Below are 22,299 nucleotides of genomic sequence, written 5' to 3' on the forward strand. Positions count from 1 at the left end.
AGGAGCCGAGAGCTCAGAGGATGCAGGCTGGGGAAGGAGAGGGGCTCCTTGGTGTTCTCCAAGGACTTTGCTTCCTTCTGTGTCCCAGGCTCCTGCCCCAGTCTCTGTATCATGCTGCAATACATGAGCATCCTTACCTGTCTGCTCCCACAAGCCTCACGAGCCAGGGAACCAAGCCAGGAGCCTTCTCTCAAGGGTGCAGGGGAACTCCCAGGCACAGAGCAAGGACCCCACATGGGAAAGTGAGGGATCTCCAGTGTGGACGTGTCCCCATTCCATTGGCTGTTGGATTGAAAACCAGGAATCAGGCCTTTGGTGGACAGATGGGACCTGAGGTTTGAAAAGGGTTGGCTACGTACTTAGGACCACACCGCAAGTTAGCAGTACGGTCAGAACCCAGGTCTCCTTCTACCTGGGCCCCAAACTCAAATTTAGCACCTCAGGCTGCTGTCCAGTAACCCTGCCTTGGTTTCTGACCTTAGCAATGGACAAAACAGACAACCAAACATTCTGGCAGCGAGAAACAGACAATAAGTAAACAAAACAAATAAGTACCTACGATCATGTGTATGAATATAGTATGAATGCATAAACAAATGCACATATCTTTAATTTTCTGGGCCTCAACTTCCTCATCTGTAAAATGGGGACAGTAATGGTCCCCACCCCACAGGGCTGTTATAAGGATTAAATGAGGTAGCCTGGGTAAAGCATGTGTGTGGCACATGTCAGTAAATGTTTGTCTCAGGTTTGCTGAGAGTCTGATGTTTAAACAAAGCCTTGAAGGAAAAGAGGCAGTTAGGCCAGGCACAGTGGCCCTCATTTGTAGTCCCAGTGCTGTGGGAGGCCGAGGTGGGGGGCTCGCTTGAATCCAGGGGTTTAAGACTAGCCTGGGTGGCATGGTGAAACTCCACCTCCACAAAAAATACAAAAATTAGCCCTGCGTGGTGGCACATACCTGTAGTCCAAGCTACTCGGGAGGCTGAGGTGGGAGGATTGCTTGAGCATAGGAAGTTGAGGCTGCAGTAAGCCATGATCACAACGCTGCACTCCAGCATGGGTGACAGAGTGAGTGAGACCCTGTCTCAAAAAAAAAAAAAAAAAGAGAGAGAGAGAGGAAGAAGAAAGAAAGAAGAGAAAAAAGAAAGAAGAAAGAAAGGAAAGAAAGAAAGAAAAGAAAAGAAAGAAAAAGAAAGAACAGAAGGAAGGAAGGAGGGAGAAAGAAAAGAAAAACGAAGAAAGAGAAAAGAAGGAAACAAAGAAAGAAGAGGCAGTTAAAGATGTGGCTACTTAGGAGAATATTCCAGGGTGTAGAAACAGCCGTGCAAAGGCCCTGAGGCAGGAGCAGGCTGGAGACAGCAGACCAGCAGGGAGGCCGGTGGACCTGGAGCCAAGTGACCAAGGAGGTGCGCAGTGGGGAGTGAGGCCAGACAGCTCCGCCGAGCACACTTCAGATGTAACTTGGAGCTGGTATTTGTATGTATAGCATAGGGTCATCAGGAGGATTAAACAAGACACTTAGTGAGAGTACCCTAAGGACAGCACACAGTAGGTGCTCACATGCACACACAAATGCACAGTCCATTCTCTGTTGTCTTGGCCTCTCCACCCTCTACACCCCACATTTAAAGCGTTCTTTGAGCAATCCTGCCCCCTGGTGGCAGATCTGATGATGACTGAGAGGTAAGGCCTGATGCCTCCCAGGCACAAGGTGACTGCACGCCCTCTCCCTCCTGGCCAGGTCCGGCGGGCGGCAGATGGCCAGGGTGGTGCGGAACTTCCTGAAGGCCCAGCAGGTGCAGGCACCCGTGGAGCTCTACTCAGACTGGCTCTCTGTGGGCCATGTGGACGAGTTCCTGACCTTTGTGCCTACCTCTGACCAAAAGGTGCGTCCCCTCCCTCCCTGCTTGAGCCACCTCTGCCCCTGTCTGACCTGATGGGATGAGTCAGGGCAAAGCCATCTAGAACCAGCTCAACCCTGTGCCCCGAGTAACCTCTGGATTGGGGCATCCTCTGGGTCAGGGCACCCCAACACGCTCATCCTCACCCTTCCTGGGTATTTGTGCTTGAACCCAAATCCCTTAGCCAACAGTCAGGAATGATATTGATAATAATTGGTAATATTTACTGAGCACCTACTATGTGCCAAATACTCACGTTTTAATTCATTTAATCCTCCAACAAGCCCGTCAGGTGGGTGCGATTATTATTGCCCCATTTTACAAGTGAGGAAATTGAGGCTCAGAAGGGCCATTAGCCCATCCAAGATCACCCAGCCTGCAGGTGTCAGGATAGGATTCAAATCCTGGTTCTGGGCCTCTACAGTAAGCCTTGCAGAGGTGGCTGGGGAAGGCATGGCCAGGGAGCCAGCAGCCTGGGAGAAGAGGCTTCCCAGTGACCAGTGGTTACAGCTCTGCTAGGGGACAGCTCTGACAGTGAAGGAGGAGACATCTGAATTGGGTATTTTGTTTTTGTTTGTTTATTTTTTGAGACAGAGTCTTGCTCTGTCGCCCAGGCTGGAGTGAAATAGTGCGATCTCAGCTCACTACAACTCCACCTGCTAGGTTCAAGTGATGCTCCTGCCTCAGCCTCCCAAGTAGCTGGGATTACGCCACCATGTCCGGCTAATTTTTTGTCTGTTTAGTAGAGATGGGGTTTCACCATGTTGGCCAGGCTGGTCTCAAACTCCTGACTGCAGGTGATCCGCCCACCTTGGCCTCCCAAAGTGCTGGGATTATAGGCGTGAGCCACCACACCTAGCCCTGAATTGGGCCTTGAAGGAAGAAGTCAGAATGCCTTAGTGGGCAAAATGCAAAGGGCCTCCAGGGAGGGAGAACAGCACAGACAAAAGTTCTGGAGGTGGGAACCTGCGTAGAGGACCGGGATTGCTGCAGACAGTGCTTTGTGGCTGGGGTGCAGACTGAGCGGGAGAGGGGAGTCATAAGCACTGTCAGGCCCCTCCTGAGTCTGGGGTCTCCTGTGTCTAGGGGGACCCTGTCCACTGAACCATTCTCCCTCCCTCTGTGCCAGGGCTTCCGGCTGCTCCTGGCTAGCCCTAGCGCTTGCCTCAAACTCTTCCAAGAGAAGAAAGAAGAGGGCTATGGCGAGGCAGCCCAGTTTGATGGTGAGTGCCAATGACCCGGTCACCCCTGGGGAACCCTGCCCTTTCATCACCAACCTTGGTTACAGTCCCTGCACCTGCAGGGCTCTCAGCTGGGCTCAGAACCCAACACCCACTCTCTGTGTCTTGGGCCCCCAGGTCCTCTGATGGGTGGGGAAGTTCCTGGGCCACACCCCAGGAGAGGAAAGGCAAAGGAAGCCATGAGTGCCCCAGGTGCCAGTCAATGCCAGGCACGTTCTTGTTCTCGCTCCCATCTGATCTCTCCTCCCTCTTCCTTATCCCTGTTCACAGAAGTGGAAACTGAGGCTCAGAGAGGAGAACTGGCTTGGCCAGGGCTGTGCAGCCAGGGAGCAGCAGGGCTGGGGGCTCGAGAGAGGAAGGAGGAGAAGCCAGGCTTGGTCAGGGCCACTCTGCAGAGCTTCTTGCAGGAGCTAACAGACCCTCCAAGGGCTTGGTTGGCCCACCTCCCCTCCTTGTCACAGCCTCAGTGTTCTCATCTGGGGAATAGAGCATTGGAATGGATGTGGTGCCACTGTCCACAAGGATAGTCCTGGGTTTAAATCCTGGTCTTGGCATTTGCTGGCTCTGGTATCAAGGGTGTGTTCTGAACCTCTCAGTGCCTCAGTTTCCTCTTCTCTGAGTTGTAGGTGATAATTAATCCCTCTTATAGTTGCTTTAAATATTAATAATACATTAAGTGGGATGTCCAGAGCATGGCAGACATTCAATAATGGTACCTGTGCCATAATTATTAGGCTCTGAGTCCGGAGTCACTTCCTGAGAGGTTCCTCATCCATCACCAGGTTTTCCTTGCAGCCAGGGCCTGGTTCCATCAGGGTTCTCAGTCTCCGACTTTCTCTATCCTGGCTTCTGACCCTGGCACTGAGGTAGGAGGGAAATCCTGGCCTGGATTATGTAGCCCCAGGCCGAAGAGGGCCTCCAGGCAGTGCTCCCTGAGCTATGCATTGTCTTTCTCTTCTTGCAGGGTTAAAACACCAGGCAAAAATAAGCATTAATGAGATGCTGGCAGACAGACACCTCCGGAGAGACAATCTTCATGCACAGGTGAGGGGCAGGACCACCAGCTGCTCTAAGGGGTCCTTTCCCTTCCAGGGAGAAGCAGCCCCTGGAACTGCTGGGGGAGCGTCAGGGATTCGGCGCTGGAGCTCTGATGGTCCTGGGGGCTGCTGGGGCCTGTGGGTAGGATACAGCCTCTGCCTTCAGGAACCCAAGAGACAGAGCCATGCCCTCAGGGAGCTCCCAGCCTAATGAGGGAGACCTGGCCCCACTCTGGGGCAATGACCTATTTCCACAGAGGCAAACCTGAGCCTCTCATCCGAGAAGTCTGGTGAAATGCGAGACGAGAGACATGGTGGGGAAATAGGACCTTGCGGGGCCCAGAGGTGGGGCGGGTAAGAGTCAGGGGGATTCTGTGAGAACAGGTAAAGCAAGGTGTCAGGAAGGGGCAGGGCTCACCCCAAGATAAAAAGTGCCTGCCCTGTGCAAGGTGAAGGGGCTAGCGCAGAGTCAGAGTCGGTGCTCAATTAACGGGAGGAGGCCCCTTACCCCTCCCCGGTGGTGCCCAGCACTTTCTCCTAAGCTGCTGAGAAGAGACAGCAGCATCAGCCACGCTGTGGCTGGGGCTGAGACAGTGTGTTGTACTGACAAGAACAAAACTGTGTGGGTTCGAACCCCAGCTCTGGCACTTCCTAGCTGTGTGCACTTGAGCAGGTTGCTTGAGCCTCAGTTTCCCCCAGACAGCAATGGCTTCTATGGCACAAAGCTGTTGTGAGGCTTCAAGGAGCTAACGGGCCCAGAGGGCTCCACACGGGCCTGGCACACAGTAGGTGCTTGGCCAGTGTTATGTTCTTCCTGGTCCCGGGCTGCCCAGCTGCCTCCTTTCCCCAGAAATGCATTGACTGGAACCGTAATGTACTGAAGCGGGAACTGGGCCTGGCAGAGAGTGACATCGTGGATATTCCTCAGCTCTTCTTCCTGAAAAACTTCTATGCAGAAGCCTTCTTCCCAGACATGGTGAGAGCCCTTGGTCAGGGTCCTGCTGGGGGGTCTGCGGGGCTCCCAGAAGAAGCACTCCCTGGCCCAGGGCAGGCTGGTGCAGAGGCTGGAGGGCCCTGCGGACCTCTCCAGGGTCTGTTTTTGTGAATATAGAGAACATTCCTATCAGTGACTCTCAACCGGGGCAATTTTTCCCCCAGGGGATTTTTTGTTGCCACAGGGAGGTGCGTGCCCCTGGCATCTGGTGGGTAGAAGCCAGGAATTTCACTAAACATCCTACAGGGCATGGGATGCCCCGCCTCAAAGCACTTTTTTTTTCCTCACCCAGATGGAAAAAGAATACGTGGTTTGGTTCCAAGTGTTTCAGGCTTCTCTCTCTGGGTCTCAACTGCCTGCTGTGTTCCCACCACAGTCCCTCACTTGCTGCTCCCCAGTGGGGGTCCTGTGTCAGGCAGGCAGGCAGGCGGGGGCGGGCGGTGGCCTCACTGACTCTCATTAACCGGGCAGCTGACAAGGAGATGGGCAGATGTGATCTCACCTGGGAGAGGCCTGAGCGATGCTATCGGGGTGGACCTGGCCCAAGTGCCCATTAACCTCTTGTGAAAGGATGTTGGGGTGTTGGCACCTGGGAGGGATGGTCCTCCAGGATGGGGATAGACCCTCTTTCTTCACACTGCGGTCTTTAGCTTGAATCCCTCTCTTGGGACAAGCCGAGGGTTGGAAGCGAATGTTGGAATCAGGATGCAGGTTGTGGGAGGTGGGGAGGACCCGTGTGCTTTCCTAACTCCTCCTGGGGAGATTCCAGCCTCTAGGTCCTGGCAGAGACCCCCAAGCAGGATTTCTTGACTCTGTAGCTCTATTGCTGTTTTAGGCTGGATAAGCCTTTGTTGTAGATGCTGTACTGTGCCTCGCAGGATGTTTAGTGGCCTCCCTGGTCTCTACTCACTAAATGCCAATAGCACTCTCCTAGTTGTGACAACTGAAAATGCCTTAGTGGACAAAATCATCCCTGATTGAGAACCACTGCTTGAAGTCAGGCAGTATTGTCTGTTAGAACATTCTGTGCTGATGAAAATGTTCCATATCTACACAATACAGTCCAGTAGCCACTCAGCTACCACTTGAAATGTGGCTAGTGTCGATGAAGAACGGAAATTGTAACTGTATATAAGTTTAATTTTAATTTAAACAACTGCATGTGCCAGTGGCTACTGTGGTGGACAGCAGAGCTCTAAGGGACTGCTAAGCTCTGGTTCTGGCTGAAGGTGGGGGGAGGGCCTAGGCTGGAGCGCGTGTGACTGTGGCCTGGCCTCTGTCTGCTGGAAGCCCCCTGCCTGTGGGCCATCCTGTGGGGATTCCCTAGCTTCATTCCAGGCTCTGCTGAAGGATCCCAGCTTGTCTTCACTGGCGGGTCCCATAGGGAACACCCAGTTAACCCCTTGGTTTGTCAGATGGGGAAACTGAGGCTTAGAAGGAGAGTGGGTCATGTGTCTGAGGTCACACAGTGAGCGAGTGGCGGAGTTGGGACCAGCCCCCAATCCCATAACTCCTCATTTAGGAGGAAGCAGAGGCCCGGCTGGCTCTGACCCTGGCCCTGGTCCTGGTCCTGGTCCTGGCTCTTTTTTCCTCTTTCTGCCCTTTGCCCCCTGCATGCCCCACCCCCACTCCCACCCCAGCATGTTCTGGCCCATCCCCAGAATTAGGACCCCAAGCCAGGTCCACAATCAAGGGAAGGAGAGGTGCCCCCAGAGTTAAACTCAAGTGTCCCCAAAAGCTTTCAGCCCTTTCCCCCAACTCCTCAGTCCCACAGGTGGCCAGATACAAAGAGCATGGGTTTTGGCATCAGTCCGATCCAAGTCCAAATGTCAGTCTCATCATTCTCTGGTTGTATGATTGTGTGACTTAACCTGTCTGAGCCACAGCTTCGGAGGCAGGCTGTGAGATTTAGTGATGATATATCTGGCACATAGAAAATGCTCAATAAATGCTAACAATGATCAGGGCTGCCAAAGACAGTTAAGCAAGCTGTGCACTGCAAAAGCACACCACACTTTGGAAGACATTCACACCACAGACCTTGTAGGTGTGTATATTTGTTGTACAAGTTTTTGGTAGAGGACATGAAAATCTCTTGTTCTAACAAAGTTGCTATAATATGACAGTTTTCTCATAGATGGAAGAAAGTGTTGGAGAAGTGGTTCTTTTTTTTTTTTTTTTTTTTTTTTTTTTATGTACAAAATTCCTGGTAGCCCTGGCTGTTATTCAACCTCATTTCCAACCCTGAATCTTTTTCTCCTCTGCTTTCATAGACCCTAACTCTTGAGCAAACCCCAGTCCTAGAGCCCTTTGTGGGCTCTAGCGATGGCCAACCCATTCCCCAGGGTCTGTCTTATTCCGGCAAGGAAGGGGTGCTAGAAGCACAGCGCTCGCAGCCAGACAGCCTCCCTCTTGCCTTTTCTCTCTTGCAGGTTAACATGGTGGTCTTAGGCAAGTACCTGGGCATCCCCAAGCCCTACGGGCCCATCATCAACGGCCGCTGCTGCCTCGAGGAGAAGGTGCAGTCCCTGCTGGAACCTCTGGGCCTGCACTGCGTCTTCATTGATGACTACTTGTCCTACCACGAGCTGCAGGGCGAGATCCACTGTGGCACCAACGTGCGCAGGAAGCCCTTTCCCTTCAAATGGTGGAACATGGTGCCCTGAGCCTGCCCCCACCCGCCATCCTCTCTGCCCTCTTGCTGGGGAACCCCACCAGGGTGAGGGCAAGGAACAACCACCTGGCCTCCATTCTCTTGGGGGAGCCTTGGCACTTTGCAAACATCCTGGCCCCTGTGGGCACCAGGACACAGGCATGGATACCACCCACCCTCGCCTCTGGAACGGCCTACCCAACCTGAGAAGAACGCACGTCATTCTTCCCTCGCCTCTTCCCCACCCACAGCCCCCAGAGGCTCCGGACCCCCAATGTTAGCATGTTCGAGAATGGCTGTGGGTGGCCTAGGGAGATGGGCCCCACTTTGAATTGCTCCCCCTTCATTCTGATGCCTCCCTGGGGAACAAGGACAGTAACTTTGTGTGTCTGCACCAGGAATGGGGCCCGGAGGACCTGGGGTCTGGTGTGCCAGGCACCAGGCTGCCTCTGCTCTTGGAAAGCTAGGAAAGATCAGAAACATCCTCTGCCCCATCCAGATTTCTTCTCCCAAAGGGGGCCCAAGGCTGTGACACTTACCTCCACCCCCATCCAGCACCTTTCAGCTGTGTGTGGACAAACAAGGACAGAAAAACCCAATGTCCAAGGGCCAATTTCAATAGAAAAAAAAAAAAAGACAACAAAATTTTAATAACTGACTCCAACCTCAGAAGACTGATTGTTACCTTTCTCGAAAGACTTTAATTACCGGAGCCGGCTTCTCCCTCCTCAGAAATGCTGAGAGGCCAATGTGAGGCCTGAGGACACACAAAGGAAGATGGGGCAGGAGGGGACGAGGTCAGGATGGCGGAGTGTGTGATGATGGATTTGGGGGCCTAGAGGTGTCCATGGCTCCTGGGCTGGGATTTTGAACTCTGGATTTGAAGGGAGCTGGCGCTTCCAGATGTAGCAGGGGTGGGGGCCCAGAATGTTAGAAGTGGGTGTGTGTGTTGGGAGGAAATTAGGTTCTCTCTGAAGGTGGAGTTTAATTTCCTTTAATAGTCTTTAATTATTCCCCTTCATTCTGCAGGCAGTGGGAAGGGAAGGCTTGCCTGGTCTCTCTCAGCAACCCAGGGACCCTGCACACAGCATGGGTTTCACCCCTGAATACACCGCTGTGGCAGGCCCGTGTTCCCTCCCACAGTAGGGAAGACAGCTGCCACGGGAGGTTCATCGCTCTGAGTGCGGTCGCTGAGACAGGCACAGGCAGTCTGGTTCAGCTGGGCTGCAGGGCACGGGCAGGAGAAAGCCCCCACCGCCAGTGTGGTCCCTGCAGGGCAGTCAGCCCTAGAGCCTCTGCTCATCTAGGTTTTTGGTGGCCCCTGGGGAGACCTCACACTGAGCCAACTACTGTCACTCTTTTAACCAACAAAAGCTAGCCTGGAACTGCTATGGTTAAAGTGGGTGAGCAGGAACCTGAAAATCCCCTTCTGGAAGGTTCTACAGAACCGCATCTGCAAGCTCCTGCTTTAACCTGAGCACCCTCTGCTCAGGATCATACCCCAGGCTGCACTGAGTCAAGAAGGAGAAGGAGGCTCTGAAGGGGCCGGGGGTGTGAGCTGGGCTTGGGAATCCCCCGAGAAAGAGCTGTGGGTAGGAGGGGAGTGGGCATTGCAGAGATAGGGCTGGGGGTCAGGGCCACCCTGGGTGTGGGGAGCTCTGGAGTTGCTGCTGGGCCATCGAGGGGCCCTGGTGTTGGCTCTGAGAATGTTCTGGGTGACCAGTCACCTCCTTTCCGATCAATAAAAATGTCAACATGCGTTTCTTACAGGGCTGTCTCCGTAACCTGTTTGTTGGGTTGGGGAGGAGGGGAGGAAAGCGGAGACGCCTGCTTCCAGTTCCACCCACTATGCAGCTGCTTGGCTCAACTTCTGCTGCCACAGGCAGACCCTGCTCAGCTGGGAGAGCCTCACAGTGCCACGGCCAGTGCCAGGCAGGCTGATTCAGCAGGATGACTGGCACATGCCTCTTGCTCTGGGGCTGATGGCCCTGCTGAGATGGAGATCAGATCGGGGCAGGGATGGGTCCTGCCTCTTCCTCTCTCCTCTCTTCCTTCAGCATCTCCTCCATCTCTCAGGGAGGACAGGACGGGGAGGCAGCCTGGGTCCTATTAACAGAGGTGAGAGTTCCCCAGCAGGGCTGGTTCCCAGGGCCACAGGCCACTACAGTTCCCTTTCTGGTTTTTGTTTTGTTTTGTTTTGTTTGAGACTGAGTCTTGCTCTGTCACCCAGGCTGGAGTGCAGTGGTGCGATCACAGCTCATTACAGCCTTGAATTCTTGTGCTCAAGTGATCCTCCCACCTCAGCCTCCTGAGTAGCTGGGAATACAGGCACAGGCCACCATGCGCAAATTGCTAATTTATTTTTTACAGAGCTGGGGTTTTGCTGTGTTACCCAGGCTGGTCTCAAACTCCTGGGCTCAAGCTATCCTCCCATCTTGGCCTCCCAAAGTGCTGGGATTACAGGTGTGAGCTACTGTGCCTGGCCCAGTTCCCTTCCATTTTTGCCTCTGAAGCTTCTAAGTTACCCGGCTTCAGTGGTCTGAGTTTGGATGCCTGAAAATGTCACCCTCTCATCCTACACATTTGCTGCTGCCTCAAATTATACCCTTTGATACTCACTTTATTTTAGCTTTTGTTGTGGACTAAGAGGGCAAAAAGTTGTTGCCTGTTAGTCATTGACATTTTAGTCTGAGTTAACCACAAACCTGTTTCTAAAAGTTGGTATTAATGGGGGAGAAGTGAAGGCATGAGTCTCCTTCCAAAGGCACATACAGTTCTCTGAGAAGGAGGCAGGTGGTGAGCCAGCACTCCAGGGAAAGCCCCCACTTTCTGCGTCTATTCCCCATCTGTGCTCACAAGCAGGCTAGGGAGACTAAGGCTTCCTCCTGAGCTCGAACTCTTACCCAGGGCTGACACAGCCATCAAGCCGTTCCACAGCTGAAAACAGTGAAGCTGTCTCTTGGCCCAGCAGCCCAGCAGTTCTCCTTGAAAAGAACATCCTTCCCAGAAACTGAGACATGGAAATGACAATCTTAGGGTCCTGCTGAGGTCCTTGAACTGGTGCAGATGTCCCAGCTGGAGGTGCTGGGGAGCGGGTCCTGGTCCCCATCCTGCCTTAGGCTGTCAGCACTGCCAGGGAAAAGGGAGGAAACTTCTATTCAGTATCTCCTGAGCCTCCCCCAGGCAGGGTGCGTCTTCACTATTATCTCCGCCAGCGCCAGTGATTAGCTGCATTTTCTACAGATGAGGAAACCGAGTCTCCAAGAGGGGGAGACACTGGCACCCAAGGCCCTATTGTGGGTACACAGTGGAGTCTGCATCTGAACCCAAGACTTCTCTCCCCAGAGCCTTTGCTCCTGCTCCTCCAGGAGCCCGAATGCCCCCTCTGACTTCGGTTTTCCCGCCCGACGACTGAGCCTTCCTACTCTGACATGCCAAGCTCCCCTGGCTGGAGAGAGTTCTCGCCCTCATCATTTACCCCTTTCAGAGGTTTTTGAGATCTAATGACAACAACAGTAATACAATAACGCCAGGCTCCATTCCAGAGCTCTACTAACGCTGTCCATGAGGCCTCACAGCAACCATTTTTCAGATGAGAGAAGTGAGGCGCGAACTATTAAGAAACTTGCCCAGGGTCGCCCATCCAGGAAGTGGCTGAGGCAGGGCTGAAACCCAGGCCTGGCTCTAAAATCCATGCCAAAAAAAAAAAAAAAAAAAGCTGGTGTTTCTCAAAGGACACCAAAATGCATTGGGGAGCTTATTAAAAACTCCAGAGGGCCGGGCGCGGTGGCTCATGCCTGTAATCCCAGCACTTTGGGAGGCCCAGGCAGGCGGACCACCTGAGGTCTGGAGTTCGAAACCAGCCTGACCAACATGGAAAAATCCCATTTCTACTAAAAATACAAAATTAGCCAGGAGTGGTGGCACACGCCGGTAATCCCAGCTGCTCAGGAAACTGAGGCAGGAGAATCACTTGAAGCCAGGAGGCGAAGGTTGCGGTGAGCTGAGATCGCACCATTACACTCCAGCCTGGGCAACAAAAGTGAAACTCCCTCAAAAAAAAAAAAAAAAAAAAAAAAAATCCAGAGGCCAGGCTGCACCCCTAACCTGCTGGATCAGAGTGGACAACAGACCTGGGAATCCGCATTTTCACCAGCTCCCCAGCAGAGTAAGAAAGCTCCCCATTAAATTATATTGTCTCTGAAAATGCAGAAAATGGAGGTGAGGGGGAAAGAAGAGTCCGAGACCGGTATCATATATCTCTGCACCCCTTCAACAGCACCTGCCCCCAACAGTTCCTGGTGCCTAGCCAGGTACCTGTGGGGACTTGCTTCCCAAGAAATTAACTTCCTGGGTGCTGGGGTCAGGACAACAGGTTCATTACAAATACTGGGTCCCTTCCAGCCTATCCTGAGCTCTCAGTTTTGGGAAGGGGCTGGGCTTTCATGACTGGAGCCAATGAATCGGCACCCTGGCTGGAGGGGTGGGGCCAGGGGCTTTTAAACCTCATCCTAAGGGGCCTCAGGGGCAGTGTTGGGGTTGGCGGCCACAGCTAAGTCCAAGACCAGCATGTCGCTGCAGAGAATCGTGCGTGTGTCCCTGGAGCATCCCACCAGCGCGGTGTGTGTGGCTGGCGTGGAGACCGTCGTGGACATTTATGGGTAAGAGTCAGAGGTCTAGTGGTTTGCAGGCCCTTGGTGCTGATGCCCTTGAACCTTCCTCCCTTGGACCTTCCTCCCTGCAGGCCGGGCAGGGCTTCTTCAGGGCCCACTCCCCAGCCTTGGCCTCGGAACAGCAGCCAATCAGGGAAGCCTGGGTCCTCCTCTTGGTCAGCTGAGTTTCCTGAAGACCTCAGCCAGGGAGTTTGAAGTTTGGGAGGCTGAGCGGGGTAGAAGAGGCTTCAATGGCTGAGCTCCAGGCCAGGGGCTTGGAGGGGGCTGGTGCCACGAAGAGATGGCACTTTTCTGTGTCCAAGGGATCCTGCAGGTTAGGCTGAGGATCTGTCTGGGGCACGAAAGAATAGGAAGAGGCAGATATCCCCAGCCCCATCCTGAGCCCATGAGCCTAGAAACAGAGCGTGAATCATTTTTAAAAAATAGGTTAATACATAGCACTTACCATGTGCCAGGCACTGTTCTAAGAGCTTCACAAGCCTCTTGAGTTAACTTTCGAACTTTAATCTTGAATTTAACCCTTACAACAACCCTGTGAACTACGTTTATTATTAGCATCATCTCATCAGACAAATGAGAAAACTGAGGCAGAGAGGGCAAGCCATTTGCTCAAGTCACACAGTTACTAAGTGGCAAAGCCAGAGTTTAAACCCGCTTGTGGTCTTACTCAAGAGTCTTATGGTTTTAGCTGCTCTGATACTTGGAAAATAGAGATTTCCAACCTGATTTCCTCCAGACACTCAATGGCCATGCATTATGCCCCTACTGTGTGCCAGGTCATGTATTTAAGGCCCTTGGTGGAGGGAGGTAAGGCCCTGTCTTCTCTCTCTTAGGAAGAAAAGAGGGTTAAGGTAGGGTTTTAGGAGCTGGGCTCTGGGGACCACCAGGGAGCTGGCTTCTTAGGCTTTTGGGGAGTCTCCGGTTACCTGGCTTTGAGGTAATCTGGATATTGGGAGAGGAGGGTGCAGAACTGTGGGACAGCTCCCGCCTCCCAAGTCTCCCAGCCCTCTCCTCGGGCCAGGTTTCTCAACCTCAGCACTACTGTCACGGTACCTCTTTGTCATGGGGGCCGCCCTGTGCACTGTAGGATGGAGAGCAGCATTCCGGGCCTCTCTTTGCTAGATACCAGCAGCACGCTCCCAAGTTGTGACAACCAAAAATGTCCCCAGACGTTGCCAAATGTGCCCTGGGGTGGGGAGGAAAATAGCCCACCCATTGAGAACGAGTCTCCGAGACTAAGACTCGAAAAATCGGGGTGAACTTGGGAGCAGCGATGGGGTTGCTCCAGGGCATTGGATGAGAGGGTTGAGGAGCTGCTCATGGGAGGGAACCAAGTCTGGAGCAGAGCCAGTCCAGGACATAAATCCTGGTATTGGGTGGGTGGATGGGCAGTGAGGAGGAGGAAGGGGATTCAGTGGTTCTTGCAGGAAGGGGAAGCCACGGAGGCTGTGCCACAGGGGTAAGGAGGAGGGGTAAGGAAGGAGGGGTAGCTACCACTTGGCACCACTGTCTGCCTGCCATGAGGTGACTGGGCTGTGTGCCATGGGGTGACGCACCTGCCCCTGCTACCTCGTGCCTGTTGGGCAGATGTGGCTCCGGTTTGACCTGCCCCAGGAAGCCTGGGGCTGGCTCCTCCCCAGCAGAGCTTCCTTAGAGGATAGAGGATGGATTGGGGTGATAGGAGACAAAGGCCATAGCTTCCTGGAGTCACCTGAGCCACACTGGAGGTTTACAGAGAAGGCCGAGGGTGGGACAGTCACAGGGTAGGGGATGGAAGTTCTGATGCCTTCAAATGAGGGATTATTGGGCCCTGATGGCCTAACCCCCCAGGGGTGGGAGTGGAGACCTCCTAGTTTGTTCATTCACACATTCTTCAAGTATTTCTTTTGAGTCTAGTGTGTGTACCAGTCAGAGCCTTGAAGGATGAGCACAGGCTCTGGGGACACACACAAGGGTGCAGAAGCAGCCCCTCCCCTCTGAGAGGCCGGCAGAGGCTGGACAACCTTCTTACAGGAGTGCTGCAGAAAGGACTCGTTTCTGGGAAAGGGAGCAGGACTGAGTTAGCTCTGAGGTCCCTCCTGGCTTGGAGGTGCTGTGATGTAACATTCCTGGGTGCTCAGCCTGCGGGCCAACAAGAGAAAGGGCAGTAGGTGTGGTGGCTCCATCCTGGCTCTGCAACTTCCCAGCTCTCCGACTGTGGAAAACTCCTTTAACTTCTCTGAGTCTTTGTTTCCTCACCTGTCGCCTGGGGATGATAATAATACCAGCAATGACACTTAATGCCACTCCCCAGCAGTGCTGGTCCTAAGCACTTTCCATATGTTAACTAATTCTCACACAGTTCTAAAGTGGGTACTGTCATCATCGTCATCTTATAGATGAGAAAACAGAGGCACAGAGAGGTTAAACAACTTGCCCAAGGTCACACAGCCAGTGAGTGGCAGAGCCAGGATGTAACCCAGTTTGGCCTTACTTCACAGGGCAGTTGGGGGGATTGAATGAGATTGTGTGTGCAAAGCATGTAACTAATACTGATTTGTGGTGAACATTCAGTATGTTAACTGTCACCATTATCATCATCATCGGTTTAAGGCTTTGTCCTGGGCCTGTGGACAGCCTCAAGCATCCCCAAACCTGCCATATGCAAGATGTCTGGGAAACAGCCTCTGGACCGTATTGGGAGAAGGAGTTGAAAAAAGATAAATTAGCCTAGCTGAGTCAGGGCAGGCTTCCTGGAGGAGGGGCACCAGTCAAAGCCTTGAAGGACGAGGACAAGCAAGTCTGTTGGGCCTCTCTATCTGTGGCAGTGGATTCAACTTTATCTTCTTGCCTTTCCATGAATTGAAGATGACCCAGGCATGATATGGGGGCTTTTCTTTCCTGAGCAGTGAGTCTTAGGATGGGGAAAGGGAAGGAAGGGTACCCTGGTGCACTGAGCCATGCACTGGGCGTCTGGTGGCTCATTAACTCCTCCCTGCAACTGGAGGCAGGCTCAGAGGGATGGTGTTCTGACAAGTGCTTGAACCCAGATCCCATCAAGTTCCACAGCCCAGGTGGTTTGCTTGGTTCCACACAGCTCTTTCTCAAGGCTCAATCATCAGCGCAAACCTTAGCACAAAGCCTTGGTGCAGGAAGAAAGCTGCTTTCTTTTTTCTTTCCTTTTTTTTTTTTTTTCTGGAGACAGGGGCTCACTCTGTTGCCCAGGCTAGAACATAATGGTGCAATCTTGGCTCACTGCAGCCTGGACCTCCCCAGGCTCAAGCGATCCTCCCGCCTCAGCCTCCTGAGTAGCTGGGACTACAAGCATGCACCACCGTCCCTGACTAATTTTTGTATTTTTTGTAGAGATGGGGTTTTGCCATGTTGCCCAGGCTGGTCTTGAACTCCTGGGCTCAAGTGATCCGCCTGCCTGAGCCTCCCAAAGTGCTGGGATTACAGGTGAGAGCCACCATGTCTGGCCTGGTTTCATTCTTAATGGGCAAAATCAAAATCCCAGGACCACCTCTGGTGGAGAGGGCCATCCTCAGGGCCTCTGTCATTGGTCCAGTAGCAAGGACGGACTGGACCCACTCCCACGGCGCTTTCCCGTAACATGTGGAGATGCTTCCTGGAGTCTGTTGGGTTGTGGCTGCGCCTGTGGCTGAGGGGCCCGCGAAGCTGGTCACCTTTGGGATTCATCACAGGTGGCCTTGGAGAGCAGTCCCCAGGCTGGTTCAGTGAGACATCTCTGGGGTCTTACCCACCCCTTCATTTTTCACTTGGGGAAACTGAGGCCTGGAGTGTAAATGACTTGCTCAGGGTTACATAGCGAGTTAGGGACAGAGCTAAAACTAGAAACCAGATCTTCCAATTCAAATGAAGGATCTCTGACTGTTGGTGAAGAGGAAACTGAGTCACAGAGGTGCTGAGACTCACCTGGATTGGAGGGCCTGGTGGGGCTTGTGGCACACTTGGCTCTAAGGGCCCCAGAGCTCCAGGTATTCTCAGCTGCACAGCTGTGTAGGCCCCGCAGTCAGAAGGTCCCGGAAGGGTCAGGTCCCATCTGCATGGCTGCAGAGGGGCCCAGCACACATAGCAGCCTGGAGGGCAGCGGAGTCTGTTCTGATGGCAGCCCGGACACCTCTAAGAGGGGGCCACCTTGACCTGAGCAGGTGCACAGCTCCCGCCCCTGAGAATGACCTCAAGTAGCAGCACATGGAAAAGACAGAAGGCAGAGAGCCCACCACTAAGGTACCCCGCGCAGGTGTCTCCTAAGGGACCACACCTGGTGATGAGCCATCCAGCCCCTCTTTTCTCCAGCTCGGAGGTTCTCAACCCTGGCAGCGTGTTTCAATCACCTGGGGACCCATAAAATAATGGATGCCCAGGCCCCACCTTGCGAAACCTGATTCAACTCATCTCTGAAGGGTCCCAGCACCCTAGGTTTTCCAGGATCCACTGGGGATGAATGTGCATCTGGGGCTGAGAACTGCTGCCCTCGTTGGGAGGACAAACGGCTCATGTCACCCTGTCTCCGCAGAGGCTGCCTAATGGAGCCAGGACCCTGAGTTCTGGTCCTAGTTCTGTTGCCACTCACTATGTCATCTTGAGCAACTTTCCACTCAACCCTGGGCCTCATTTTCCCCATATGGATGCTGAAGGGGTTGGCACAGAACAGTGGGTTTCAAGTTCCACTCATGGAGGCCTCTGAATCCCCTCGCTGATTTGACAAAGCAGCTTCCATTCTGTCAACATCTGATTTTGTTTGATGTGAGAGCTCTGACCTGCCTGTGCAGAGAGCTGGGCCCTGGGGGGGCTGGTGCATTTCTACCCTTTTAAATACGGGGGATTTGGAAAAAGGGCGTATGTGGCTGCCACTTTCCAGGGGTAGGGTGGGGCAGGGCCATCCAGGATTACGGTGGGACCGTGATTTCCTGAACCTGGTTTGGTTGATGAGGCCGGCAGGGTCGGCAGATCTGGGATCCTTGCTGACTGGGGAGGGGCAGCTGGAACTGCCACCCAGAAACCCAGCTGCCTGGGTCTTGGTCTCCTCTGCTCCCACAGTCCAGCTTGGTGGAGACCTTGTTGGTCATCTTGTCAGCCTTTCTGTGTTCAGCCATGGGGACCTTTCCCATCGGTTTCTCAGCTCCTGAAATGTCTGGTTTTGTGCTCCCAGAGAGTCCAGGCCCTGAGTCCATGAAGAGAGAAGGTAGGTTTGGATTTGCGGGGGAGTGGGGACAGAGCTGGCGGTGAGTCCTGGCTCTGTCCTTTACTAGCTGTGTGACTTTGGGTAAATCACCTGCCGTCTCCAAGGCTCAGTATTCTCATCTGTAAAGTGGGGATAATAGCACACATGTCATATGGCTGTGGGGGATACCTTCATCACCAATGCCCCATCCTCCTCCTCACCATTGAAGGGGGTGATACACGAGGGGATGGGCTCACACTGAGTCAACTCTACACGCGCTGGAGGGACCAGACTCCAGCATTTCTAAGACAACCTACTTTAAGCCGTGATTCTCAGATGTCAGTGAACATCAGAATGGCTTAAAATGAGGTTCCAGGGCCCTGCCTGCAGCACTGTAAGAATCTACATTTTCAATAAGGTGGGTCTGCGGTTGGCTACTTTTAGGGAGACCAACTGCTCCTCTTTGTCTGGAACCTGGCAGGTTTTAGCACAGCAAATTCTGTATCCAGAGACAGCCTTAGTCCCAGCAAACCGATGCTGTCGGCCACCCTACCACGTTTTACCCCCCACTCACCATCTTAGGCTGGCTGTGCCATGGGAGCAATTGAGTTCTCGGGCTGGCTGGGAGGGTGTGGGGCTGGGAGAGCCCTGGACAGGCCTGTGTATGGAAGCCTCAGCAGGGGAGGGCCCAAGGCCCTGAGCCCAGGGCTAGACCAGAAGCACTGCCTAGAAAACCCAGAAGCCAGCATGTGGCGACTCAGCCATGCTGGCAGCTCAAGGTGGCCTGGAGAGGAAGGACTTTGTCCAGGTGAGGCTCCAGGTACTTCCCCTGTTCTCTAGGAAATGGGAAGCTAGATCCTCCTGTACCTGATGCAGGATCTCCTCCCAGCAGCTGCCCCTTTCATTTTCCTAGCACACAGTTTTCATGACAGGCATAAGCACTGGACTGGGAGTCAGCAGCCCTACCTTCTAGTCGCTTCTCTTTTGGGCCTCAGTTTCCCCAGCAGTGAAATGAGGGCATGACTTTTGCTTATCCTGAGTGCTTTACCCACACTGGTTCCTTTCATCTTCTCCTCATCCCCACCAGATAGATGTAGACGCTGCAGCTGAGGGAGGCAGTCACTCGCTCAAAGTCACACACCTAATGAGTGGTGGGACTGGGGTTTGAACCCAGTTGCCTGGCCCCGGGACCACGGGCTCAAGTACCTCAACACGGCTCCATCATGTTGCCCCCCTGATCAAGAGCCGTCGCTGGCTCCCCATTACAGAGGGATAAAATGAAAACAAGCTCATTATAACCTGAGTCTAAACTAGACCTCTTAAGGCTCCATGGTGAAAACACCTTCCCCTCACTTGTGTCTCCTCTTGGTGCCTTCCTTGGGGAACCTGCCCCAGCTGCCCAGCCCACTGTCTCATCCTGCCTCCAGACCCGTTTCCTGCACCCTCATTTACTTTAATAACCCCTTCCCTGTCCTGGGCCAATGGTGTTCCAAGCCTTTCCCATCTATTATCACACTTGAGTTTCATGATTGCCCATGAGGTTGGCCAAGTGTCATTATCCCACTTTATAGGTGAGGTTAATGGGCCCAGAGAGACTAAGTGATTTAGTCAAGCTCAGCTGGTGTGACCCAGCCTGGTCTAGAACCTAATTCTTGAGTCTGGTCCCAGCATCACCCGAGCCCTCGACTTCTGCGGACCCTCCCTTCCCCAACCTCAGATGTAGCTTGTTCACCTTCTGTGCGAAGCCCTTGTTCAGACCGTGGCCCTGGGGACTCTCCTGGACGGTAGGATCTTCATTAGGAATCCCCCAGCATCTCACACAGAGCCTGGCACATGGAGGGGCAAGGGCGCTGGGCTGAAATACCCTACACGCAGGGGCTGGAGCCTGGGGACTGAGTGGGATTTTCATACCAGAAGGACTATCAAGGGTGCTCAGCCCTCGCCCATGGATGCTCGGGGCCCAGGGAACAGCTTTGGGGTTGAGGGAGTTCCATAAAAAGTTTACAGGCTTCAGCCAGGCGTGGTGGCTCATGCCTGTAATCCCAGCTGGGAGGCTGAGGCAGGCGGATCACCTGAGGTCAGGAGTTCAAGACCAGTCTGGCCAATGTGGTGAAACCCTGTCTCTACTGAAAATACAAAAATTAGCCGGGCACGGAGGTGGGCTCTGTTGTCCCAGCTGCTTGGAAGCCTAAGGCATGAGAATTGCTTGAACCTGGGAGGTGGAGGTTGCAGTGAGCCGAGATTGCACCACTGCACTCCAGCCTGGCCACTGCACTCTAGCCTGGGCAACAGAGCGAGACTCTGTCTCAAAACAAAACAAAACAAAACAAAACAAAAAAGGCTTACTTGGGAGATGGAAGTCAGGTGCCTCAGGAGTGGGGCTGAGGGTGTTCCTGAGGGTATGAGAGGCTGCTCTTCCTACCTGGGTTTGTCTTCCTGTGTCTGTCTTTCTGACTCCCTGTCTCTGACTCTCCATCTCGCTGTGTCTCTCCAAGTCTCTCTGTCCCTATCTCTCTGTCTCTGTGTCTTCATGCCTCTCTACCTGGGTCTGCCATTTCCCCTGTGGGGCGCTGCCCAGGGCAGAACAGGCCAGAGGGCTCCACTAGCCCTGGAAATTACAGCCTTTGGGAGTAGGGATGCCAGATAAAATAAAAGATGCCTAGTTAAAATTGAATTTCAGATAAATAATTAGTAATTTTTTAGTATAAGTATATCCCAAATATTTCATGGGAGTTCCAAACAATGATTGACTGTTTATTTGAAATCCAGGTCCAACTGAGCATTCTGTATTTTTATTTGCTAAGTCTGGCAGCCCCGCTTAGGAGGAGAAACAGGTGTGTCTGTCCCTTCCACCTGGTGAGGACACCTGACAGGGGCCCGCACCCCAGAGTGTAACCCGCCTGATGGAGAGAAGCTTGAGCTTGGTTTATTTCCCTTTTTATAAAAGAGCTGCTGTGAGATGTATCAGAATCATGTTGGTGGAAGAGTGAAGAGGGTGTTTTTGGGGAGGTCTGCCTTACTCCGAGGGAAAATGGGAAAGGAGGGGAGTGGCCAGCTGTGAAAACTCGGGGAGTCCTGTATGTATCCCGAGCCTCATTTCCCCATGTGTAAACAGGAGTAATTATCTCATCCTGGGACTGCAGTGAGGATCAGATGAGCTAATGTACAAAAAGGCTTGGCCAGGCCTGCTGTGCTAAGGGCGCAGAGGCTGGGGGGTTTTTGTCTAACGGTATTGTTGTTATTACTACTCCTGGGGAGGTGGTGGGCAAGACTGTGGACTGAGGAGCCACATGGCTGGGTTTGGATCCCAGCCCCACCACAGACCTTGGGCAAGTTACTTAACCTCGGCTTTCCCATCTGTATAATGGGAGACAGTAATAGATGGTGCCTCCCTTCTAGGGTTATTGAGAGGATTGCATGATGGGCTGGCACAGAGCATGAGCTCAACAAGTGTCAGTCACTGTTATCCCCCAGGGGGGTGCATGCTGCTTCCTCCAGGAAGCCCTCCAACTCACAGTGGCCTCTCCCTACATGGGTTCCCACTGTAATCCTGTGGCCCCGAGCCCCATCTGGCTCCCCTGGACAATGTTGGTCCTCAGCTCCCCAGCGGGATCAACAGCTCTGGGGCAGTGGGGAGAGCTGTGGGTGGATCGGCCCAGCCAGGTAGTACCTGAGTGCACAGTGGGCACCCCATAGTCAAAGGATGCACAAGCTGGTTTCCAACGAGGAACCCCAGACTAGCAGGAACGAGGCAAATGCAATTTCAGGGCCAGGTAACATCACAGATATCTGACCAAATCTGGCCAAGTTTCCCGGGTGACACTGCAGAGCTGTGGAACAGCAGGGGCTTGGAGTCAGACCTGGTGCACACCTGGCTCTGCCATTTGATGCAAACTCAGGCTTGTCACTAGGCCTTCTTGAGCCTCAGTTGCTAATATGTCAAATGGGGATGATGTTGCTCACCTTACAGCTTGTAAGAGTGGAGGGAGCTGTGTGTGCCAGGTGCCTGCCATGCAGCGGGCACTCAACCAGATTGAATTCCCTTCCCAGGGAAGAATCCAAGGATATCTTCCCACCCACTAAGGAGACATGTGATGGGATCTGGGGTGAGAATTGCTCTTTTTAAAGCTCTCAGAACTGTAAGGGGCTCCACCCACCACTGGCTGGTGTTCACTGAGCTCTTCGTGCCCAGCCCTGCCCTGGGGATTTATCCAGCACACGGCTGGTTTCTGACTTCTGAGGAGCTCGCCATTCTGGTGGGTGGTAAAGAAACTCACAAGGGAAATGTTAATGACATTAACACAGGGGCTTAGAACGTCAGACTGTGTGTATGTTTTGTTTTGAAACCGGGTCTTGCTCTCTTGCCCAGGCTGGAGTGCAGTGGTGCAATCTTGGCTCACTGCAACCTCTGCTTCCTGGATTCAAGCGATTCTCCTACCTCAGCCTCCCCAGTAGCTGGGATTACAGGCGCATGCCACTATGCCCGGATAATTTTTTGTACTTTTAGTAGAGACGGGGTTTCACCATGTTGGCCAGGCTGGTCTCGACCTCAAGTGATCCGCCCGCCTCGGCTTCCCAAAGTGCCTGACCTCAAGTGATCTATCCGCCTCAGCTTCCCAAAGTGCTAGGATTA

At 53.3% G+C, this 22,299-nt stretch overlaps 2 protein-coding genes across 2 annotated transcripts in view; both read left to right on the forward strand.

The window, feature by feature from the left end:
* Positions 1-9,593, forward strand: part of PADI1 (peptidyl arginine deiminase 1) — a 40,931-nt gene extending 31,338 nt beyond the window's left edge. The window contains exons 12-16 of the mRNA XM_031664837.1: positions 1,742-1,886; positions 3,031-3,124; positions 4,107-4,186; positions 5,030-5,155; positions 7,606-9,593. Of these exons, the coding sequence (XP_031520697.1) occupies positions 1,742-1,886; positions 3,031-3,124; positions 4,107-4,186; positions 5,030-5,155; positions 7,606-7,839 (679 nt within the window). The 3' untranslated portion in view covers positions 7,840-9,593. The remainder of the gene's footprint in view (positions 1-1,741; positions 1,887-3,030; positions 3,125-4,106; positions 4,187-5,029; positions 5,156-7,605) is intronic.
* Positions 9,594-12,367: 2,774 nt separating this feature from the next.
* The window catches only part of PADI3 (peptidyl arginine deiminase 3), a 38,164-nt gene continuing 28,232 nt past the window's right edge, over positions 12,368-22,299 (forward strand). Inside the window, exon 1 of the mRNA XM_003891205.3 lies at positions 12,368-12,487. Within this exon, the coding sequence (XP_003891254.2) occupies positions 12,396-12,487 (92 nt within the window). The 5' untranslated portion in view covers positions 12,368-12,395. The remainder of the gene's footprint in view (positions 12,488-22,299) is intronic.

Source organism: Papio anubis, chromosome 1 (genome assembly GCF_008728515.1).
Source record: "Papio anubis isolate 15944 chromosome 1, Panubis1.0, whole genome shotgun sequence".
NCBI lineage: Eukaryota > Metazoa > Chordata > Mammalia > Primates > Cercopithecidae > Papio > Papio anubis.